Source organism: Dipodomys ordii, unplaced genomic scaffold (genome assembly GCF_000151885.1).
Source record: "Dipodomys ordii isolate 6190 unplaced genomic scaffold, Dord_2.0 Scaffold242, whole genome shotgun sequence".
Lineage (NCBI taxonomy): Eukaryota > Metazoa > Chordata > Mammalia > Rodentia > Heteromyidae > Dipodomys > Dipodomys ordii.
The window spans coordinates 226,353-235,372 of record NW_012267458.1 but is presented as its reverse complement, the minus strand read 5'-3'; the positions used below and the strand labels follow the sequence as shown (position 1 = coordinate 235,372).

The following is a 9,020-nucleotide window of genomic DNA, read 5'->3' as shown; positions in this document are numbered from 1 at the left end:
GGGGGGGGGTCTGGTCGTAGGCCTGAACTCTGGGCCTGGGCACTGTCCCTCAGCTCTTCAGCTCAACGCTAGCGCTCTACCACTTGAGCCACAGCGCCACTTACAGTTTTTTTTTTCCTGCTTATGTGGTGCTGAGGAATCAAACCCAGGGCCTCATGCATGCAAGGCAAGTGCTCTACCACTGAGCCACCTTCCCAGCCCACCTGGCTACATTTTTATTCTTATTTCATTGTCATTCAGATGATTTTGAGTGATAAGGAAATAAGAAAAAAGTCATTCTCCATATTTTGAAATGAAAAATGACTATATCTCTGTAAAAGCAAACTAGAAAATAACTTCCTAACACTAAAATTTATATCCCTAGCTCTCCTATGGAGACCAAACTTTTCATACATACCTTCCTATCTTAATTCCTTATCCCTCATCTGTGTCTCAGTACACAAAAGGAAACAAAACAGAGCAAAACAGACCCAACAACATCAACAAAAACCCAGCTGTCCCTTTCTGACGCCTAACGAAAATATTTGCTTTTCAGCTCTGATGTTCCCAACATATCAATTCACATTTTTCTTGGTAACATTGAGGTTTGAACTCAGAGCCTCACACTTGAAGACCCTCCACTGCCGAGCTAAGCCAAGCCTTCAATTCTCTTTCACACTGGTTATTTTGTTTGATTTTTTTTTTTTGAGGGAGATACCAATCCTGGGACTTAAACTCAAGGTTGGAGCACTGTCCATGAGCTTTTTTGCTCAAAGCTAGCACTCTACCACTTGAGCCACAGCCACACTTCTGGTTTTTTAATTGGAGATCAGACTCTCACAGACTTTCCTGCCCAGGCTGGCTTCAAACCATGATCCTCAGATCTCAGCCTCCTGAGTAGCTAGGATTACAGGTGTAAATACTCTGTGCCTGGCAAAGCTCATCTAATTTTTTTTCCATTTTTTTTCCATTTTTTTTGGTGAAAATACCGTAAAGAGGGGTTACAACTTAAACAGCTGTACTGAGTTATAACTGATATACAATAAACCGTGCTTATTTGTGTTTTAGATGTGTGAATACTTGGGAGACCATTAGCACATCAGATTAATATATGCATTCACCATTTTCCATCCTCTCAGCAACCCCAGCTCCTGCCTTCCATCAAGGGGCATAAAATAAATAGATCTGTTGAGAATGATTGAAAAGTGAATCCTTTGGAAGAATGTGGTCTTGGATTGACATGGGGACTACTCATCCCCTCTCTCCTAGGTATGCAGTGCTATTCAGAATCAAGACTTCACTGTGATTGAAGACTACTGCACCGGCCTCAGAGCCCTGCTTTACCTGAAGAGCATCGAGGAGCTACAAGACTGGGATGGGCAGAGTCCAGTCACTCTGAGTCGCCAGAAGGGAAAACCGGTTCCACGCCTTGCGGAGCTCACTGGAAAGGTAGGTGCTTGCCTCTCTGCTGTTATCCTGGCAAATGTCTGTCCTGTCTGGTTTTGGCCTTCCTGTTTTCTCCCTCACACAGGAAATGCGGTTCCTAAGAGGTGATTTTTTTTTTTCTCCAGTAGAGTCACACTGAAGCAGTCTTGATTACAGTTATATGGTGGGTCTGTGAATTACCTTTTTATAAAAGCAATATAACACAAGGTCATATAAAAAACAAGATTGAAGTTTGTAGTGTAAAGTGCCTCTAGATTCTTGCTGACTGCAGTGATGATGGGCGTTCTTTCCAGTGGGAGGCTGGGAATTTCTTTATTCTTTAACAATCTCTGGAAATTATAACATTACCTTTCTATTTTGAAGACAATCAAATCACTGGAGTCCTGAATAATATGATGAAGTTTTTTTTAAAAAAAATTTAAAACCTAATCAGTATCTTTTGTAACTACCTCTGCTGTGTGGTTAAACCTGGGCTCAAAAGGTTATATCCTTACTTGCTCACTAACTGCTATTTTCTGAGAAATATACACTACATTTACATTTTGTATAATACAGTGATTTCAGCAACTCTTTTCTAAAACAACATTTCAGCATTTTGCCTTTGTGTTTCTTTTGTATTATTCTAAATAGACAAGCATTGTCAGAAGACATTTCTTGATTCCTGAGCGAGGGGAGGAAAAAATTATAATTCTTAGTCTTTTCAGCTTGTCACTACATCAATAATTAACTTTAAAAAAAGAGAGAGGCAGTATGAAAAGATTCTTTAAGGAAGCATTTAATAATTCAAATGAATCTTAACTTGAAGCAGGTCACATGAAAAAGAATGGAAAACAAAAACCTTGGGTCCACTGCTTTAGATGGTAGGGAAAGAGACTTAGCAAGAGTCAGAGAAATATCACATCACTAGCTGGTTTTATGGGAAATATCACTGTCCTGTTTCTAAAAGGTAGCCAAAAATAAAGCATCCTTGAAGAATAATGTGTGTGATTGCAAGTCCAATAATGAAAAAAGAAAGATGAAAAGAAATAAAACCTTACAATGTAGGTTCCAGGAAAATATCATGATAAATGACTCCATGAGTGGCAATCAAACAGAAAGGCTGTGACATTAATATTTATAATATTGTAATTAGCAAGACAGTGCCTAAGCAGCATTATAAGTATAACTAATCATATTATCATAAACTGAGTCTGCAGTATTCAGACAGTAAGTGTTCTTGCCTTCATCAATATCAATAAATATCCTAATGTTATTTGTAACTAAAAAAAATCACAGGTGACATTATATTCATCCAATGTAAATATGTCAAGGAAATGATTTCTTACATGATAGTTTATGATGATCTATAAAAGTATTGTCTCAAATAGGGGTCACTGACATGTGAGCTGAAACATAAGTAGCTGCATTGAGCTGTAACAGTTTGTCTGTAAAGGACGTCCACCATCATTTCTAAACTTATATATTCAAATAAAATATGAATAATGAGAAGTCTAGCACCAATCACGTAAATGGAAATAAATCTCCCAATAGTGCCAATCTAAATTCAGACTTATTTTTGTAAGCCCAGCTTTCATTTAAACCATGAGTATAAGCCAGGCGCGGGTGGCTCATGCCTGTAATCCTAGCTACTCAGGAGACTGAGAGCTGGGGATAGAGGTTCAAAGGCAGCTGGGACAGGAAAGTCTGTGAGACTCTTATCTCCAATAAAAACCACTAGAAAACCGGAAGTGGCACTGTGGCTCAAGCGACAGAGCACTCTCCTTGAGCTGAAGAGCGCAGGGACAGCGCCCAAGCCCAGAGTACAAGACCCACGACCGAGCAAAAAAAACCAAACCAAACCAAACAAAACAAAAAACCATGAGTATAATTTTCAACTGTTCTACACACAAAAAAAGACAAAAAAAGATTTTGTCTATGTGAGTATATATCATTGACTCATTTCTCAACAGATGATTGTGTTATATAGTTTTGTGCCCCTACTTTGTCTGGTGTAGGCTGATGTAACTAAACAATAAGTAAAATTTCCTTTTGGTTAATACCCCTAGTAATGAATCCTAATTATCCCTTGTGCTGCCTATGTGTGTGTGTGTGTATATGTGTATGTGTGTGTTCACATAAAAGCGATTCATATTACATTTTCCTCATGTAAGAGTAGCCTGCTGATCTTCATACTTTACATAGATTTAATGCTATAGAGAAAATGAGATAGGATGCATACTTGTCTTTTTTTTTTTTTAGAAAGACCGACTTGAAGTAGCTTAATTCTTTAGAAAGAGAAATTTTGGACAGGTGCCAGTGGCTCACACCTGTAATCCTAGCTGCTCAGGAGACTGAGATTTGAGGATCACGTTTCAACGCCAGGCTGGACAAGAAAGTCTGTAAGACTCTTATCTCCAATTAACCACCAGAAAATCAGAAGCAGTGCTATGGCTCAAGTGGTAGACCGCTAGCCTTGAGCTGAAGAGCTGAGGGACAGTGCCCAGGCCCAGAATTCAAGACCCATGACTGACAAAAAAAAGAAAAAGAAAAAGACAAAGAAAGAGAAAGAGAAATTTTGTTTGGAAAGTACAATTGTTCTTTCCCTTACTCTCGAACTCATAGATAGGGCTAGAATAAATTAGACATTCAGAAGTAATCAGTTGAAAGGCTGGGTTAGATCATGGGCAGTAAAATGAGACTTGAACTGTGGAAAGAGGAATGTGGCCAAGTTAGGAAGACATCCCCTCTTTTAAATGATGAGTAAATTTGCTGTAATATCCTTATACTTAATTCACTTGTTGACTAAAATCACTAAAAATAACTTTTTACTAAATCCAGTGTTTCTTAGGCAGCTTTCAAGGGGCAGAAAGGTAGATGTTTATAATCACATGGAGCAAAATGGTTAAATCAGTGCCCACAAAGTTTGAGCAGAACTTGACAAGAACAGTCATCAATTTCTTCCTGTTGATCTCCAACTATTAGCTCTCAATAACCAAGGGTTTTACTTGTGATTAAGGTAGATTCCCTGGCTTCATCCACTCATCCATTTCAATTCATTGGATGGAAGCTACAGTTGGGTATCTGCATTTTCCCATTGGGAATATGATGGAAATTCTCAAGGGCCTTTTATCAACAGGAATGAAAAGGAGATCAAGTAAGGAGGAGTACATGAACTTCTCTTGATGGAGAAGCTAGCAATGAATTATTTTGAATTGGAAGAGAAAGGGGTGGGTGAAGGAGAGAGAGAGAGAGAGAGAGAGAGAGAGAGAGAAAGAAGATCCACACTGGAGATTACCAAATGAGGGACCTCTCAGTAGGACAGTGGTTATCACAGTGTTGAGGAACTGCCAGGTTGATGTGATGTTTCAGTACTTATTCTCTATCAACTCAGGCTAGTTACTTAATCTCTCAAAGCCTGACTCTAAGTCTTTAAAAGGATGATACCTAGTCAAGGACACAGTTCTGCAAAAGCAATCCTGAAAAACAAAACATATTCAAATCAAATGTTTCCACATAACTCAATAGTTAGAAAAACTGACCAGTCTATTTGCAATCTTTATTTCTTCCAGTTAGAGAACAGTTACGTGTTTACTGTGCCAAGACTAGTGAATTTGGTCCCAGGTTGCTGTCCAACCCCTTGAGGGACCTAGGGGTGGGAGTCTTCCATTCAGTGGAGTTTATGGGTCATTTTACTCTTTTCACAGCTCTGGTTTGGCGGACATGACTCTTGGGATTTAAAATCAGGGCCTGTAAAAAAATTCCCTAAATGAAAATGAAAATATAAAGCTTTATGCAGAAATTCTCTGTAAGAATCAGAGGCAAGATATTTATTTTAGCGATAGAAAATAAAAATGTTACTAGTTGTCATCTTCAGGTGTAGGGAATAAGAATTTGCTCCAGAAAGATGAGAGAAATCACACACACCAGTATTTGATCGGCCAACTTTGTATTCAGAAAAGCATGGAATGTACGTTCTCACTGTGGTGGCACGGGGTGCAGATTTTCTAAAACTAGGAGCCTTGGAAGGGAGGGAAAGAGCAGAAGCCAAAACATTCAGCTGTCTGGTGTCTGTTGGTTTATCATCTGCTCTTTCCCATTTCTGGAACAGTTCTGCAACACATCAAAGAAAATTCACAAGCATAGCCTATCTGCAGGTTATCCTCTGACCTCCACACCAGAATTAATTTCTCCTCCTTTTCTAGAATCTAAGTTGTAACAAGGATCCCATGCCGATTGAATCATTACCTATTTGAATTTTTACTTCTCTGGCAACTAATCATCTTCTAAAGGGTCATCCATGTATCTCCCTCTCCCCATGTATCTCTCTCTCCCCATGTAGTATCTGTTCAAATCTTTCTTGCTAGTTTTAGTTGTTTTTGCAGGGAGAGAAGGGAGTAGTAAGACTTGAACTTAGGGCCTGGAGGCTTTAGTTTTTCCACTGGAAAAACTAAATGACTCTATGACTTGAGCCAGCTCCACTTCTGACTTTTTGATGGTGGCATTCACATAAGTCTCATAGACTTTCTTGCCCAGGTTAGTTTTGAACCATAATCCTCAGGTTTCAGCCTCCTGAATAGCTAGGATCACAAGCATGAGCAACTCATACCCAGCTTTTGTTGTTTGAGCTAGGAGTTCTTAACTATTTTAGATAGAAGCCCTTGGATTAAAAAAAGCATTGGACAAAATTTAATATACATCATAATAATTACCCCGTTTATCAATACTAAAAGGAAAGAGACATATTCAATCTAACAGAGGGCATTCTATTGCCAGCCTCTCACTTAATGTTGAAAGGATACATTATTTTCTCTTGAAGTCAAGAATTTCTACCCCATTCTCTACCATTAAATATTGTGATTGCCATCCTTACCAGTGTAGAAAGAACATAAAAAGAAATAAGTGATATCTGTGTTTGACAGGCAGGACTTAAACTGTCCTTATTTGCAGATGATAATATTGAATACTTAGAAAATCCTACAGAACTAATAAAACTTAATTAAAGTGATAAACCTGACAAAAGATACAAAAACAACATACCAAAATCAGTCATCTGGCATGAATAGCGGAAATTAAATTTTAAGATGCCATTACCAATAACAACTAAAAGCATAAAAGTACTTCCAAACAAATTAAAATGTATGTGATCTACAAAGGATTAAGAGGAAAACTTAATGCAAACTTAAATAACTGGCGAGATATTTTAAGGTATAAATTGTCTCCAAATTGATCTTTGTATAAACATCCTGATCCCAATCATAAATCTAGTGTATGTTTTTATAAAACTTGACCATTTGGTGCTAAAATTTATATTCAAATTCAAGTAAATAGAATAAGCATGATGATATTAAATAAGAGAAAATTAGAAGATTTGTACTATTTTTGCCATTAAGATTTTCTATAAATCTCTAGTCATCAAGCAAGTGTGTTTTGGTGTCAGCATAGACAAATAGATCAATGGAACAGATTGGAAGTCTAGAAATAGACCAACGTATCTATACTCCATTGATTTTGTACAAGGCACAAAAGCAATCCAATGGACAGAGGAAAGTCCTTTTGACATGCTACTGGAGTTAACTGGAATTCATAATTTAAAACAATGAATCTCATGCCTATTTCACACAGGACACAAAAGTAATTTTAAAAAAATTAAAAATTAAACTTCAATATTAAATAGTAAGTTTAAGTACATCACACATATGGAAGGAAAAATAAGACACATTAATTTGGGAGCAGTAGTAGGCACTGTTCCGTAGCTTTTTTTCCCACTCAAAGCTGGTGCTCTACCATTTGAACGACAGCTCCACATCTAGCTTTGTCTTTTTGCTGTTTAATTAGATAAAACAGTTTCATAGCCTTTCCTGACTGAGCAGCCTTTTAACCATAATCCTCAGATCTCAACCTCCTGAGTAGCTAGAATTACAGAAGTGAGCCACCAGCATCTGGCTTAAAACCTTTTTTTTTTTTAAAAAAAAAAAAAGCCAATTAAATTCACAGAACAATTGAACACAAGGAAAATACCAGTATCTCCAGTCCATATTTTTAAAACAAAATATAAGTAAATATCTTTTATTCATCCCTAAACAGAATACAAATAGTACTCCCCCCACAACAAAAATCAGTGATAAATTATGCTTCCTCACAAGATACTTCTGCTCACTAAAAGGCAATTTAAAAAATCAGAGTGAAAAAAGATATGTGTAATATATCTAAAATATAAAAATCTTCTGATCCACATAGATGTATAGGAAACATTAAAAATATAACCTAAGACAATTTGTAGTAATTTGATCTTGTCAACCAGTACTGTATAGAGAATCTTAGAATGAAGAGGCTATTATAAGGGACCTACATGTTTTTTCTCTCTCTCTTTATCTAATGAACATTCTCAGAGCTCACCCAGAAAAGAACTCAAACAGAAAGCAGATGAAAGGTACTTTGTTTCACATTCACTCTTTGTAGTCCTTGTTTACCTTAATTTTCCTTCAGTCCCTACAGTTGTTCTTTCTCACACCAGCAGATAGTTACCTCATGTTGTTAAAAATGTGCATTTCTATCCTTTTGTGAGAAATAATTAAAACAGAAAACATTATTAAGGATATTCTCTCTGACTCTAGCTAGATCATATGAGGCTGAATGTTTTAATTTATGTTATAGGCTAAGACCCAAGAGAATGGGAAACAGGAAGGAAGGGAGGGAGGAAGAGAGAGAGAGAGAGAGACAGATGAGAGTCTGGAAGTTCAGTTTTCCCAAAATTATCAGATTAGTGTGTACTGTATATTAGAAGTCATCTAGAGCTCTAAATATCATTAGACAGTTTGGATAACAGCTTATGTAGAATGCTGGAATGCCAAGTATCATACAGAGAGAGGACAAATAAGAATTTTATAAATGATGACCAGTCTTGCTTAGAATCAAAAAAGATTTGTTACCACATTGCAAAGCTCTTGAGTTCCCAATCCCATAAAGAGTCAATGTGAGTAGTGAAAAGATCATTAAAACAGAGAACATCTGGGGTTGAGCAGTTCTCTGAGTTCAAGTCTAGACCAGGTGCTTTAGTGAACTTGGACCAGTTTCATGCATCCTACATGCCTCCATTTCCATAAGGGCAAATTGAGATAATGATACTTCACAAATGCTTTGTGAAGACCAGAAATCAGCTACATAAAAATGTGGCAGGCAATCAGTGCATAAGAGTCAGTATTATAATTATTTAAAACATGGAAATGGATAGAAAGGATTATAGATCACTTTGAGGCAATACTGGATACATGATATCATCCATGTGGATAATAATGTGATAACTATAAACGTCTGAGAAAATATTTTAGGAGCTGATTTCTTCTATTTTGGTCATAGATTTTTCAGATGATATATATATTAATAATTTTTTATCAATTTTATTGTTTCTATTATGTGATACTATACTTAATCTAGTCAAAGCTTCAGACCAGAATTTTCATGTATTTTGAAGCACGTTCTTTTACAAAAAGCTTCTAAATCTCTGAAGCACACATTTTTTTCCAGGTAAAATGGAAATAAATTAGTTAATTGTAGGCTTGAGCAGGAAATTATCAGGAGCAGTCCATCAGTCTTCCTGAAATAGGCAGAGGAAAAGA

The 9,020-nt window shown here is 36.8% G+C and overlaps 1 protein-coding gene across 2 annotated transcripts in view; it reads left to right on the top strand.

Annotated features, from left to right (window-relative positions):
- Dpyd (dihydropyrimidine dehydrogenase) overlaps nt 1–9,020 on the top strand; it is a 693,666-nt gene that overhangs the window by 597,153 nt on the left and 87,493 nt on the right. For both annotated transcript variants that reach the window (XM_013036036.1, XM_013036037.1), the window contains exon 20: nt 1,249–1,428. In XM_013036036.1, the coding sequence (XP_012891490.1) occupies nt 1,249–1,428 (180 nt within the window). The remainder of the gene's footprint in view (nt 1–1,248; nt 1,429–9,020) is intronic.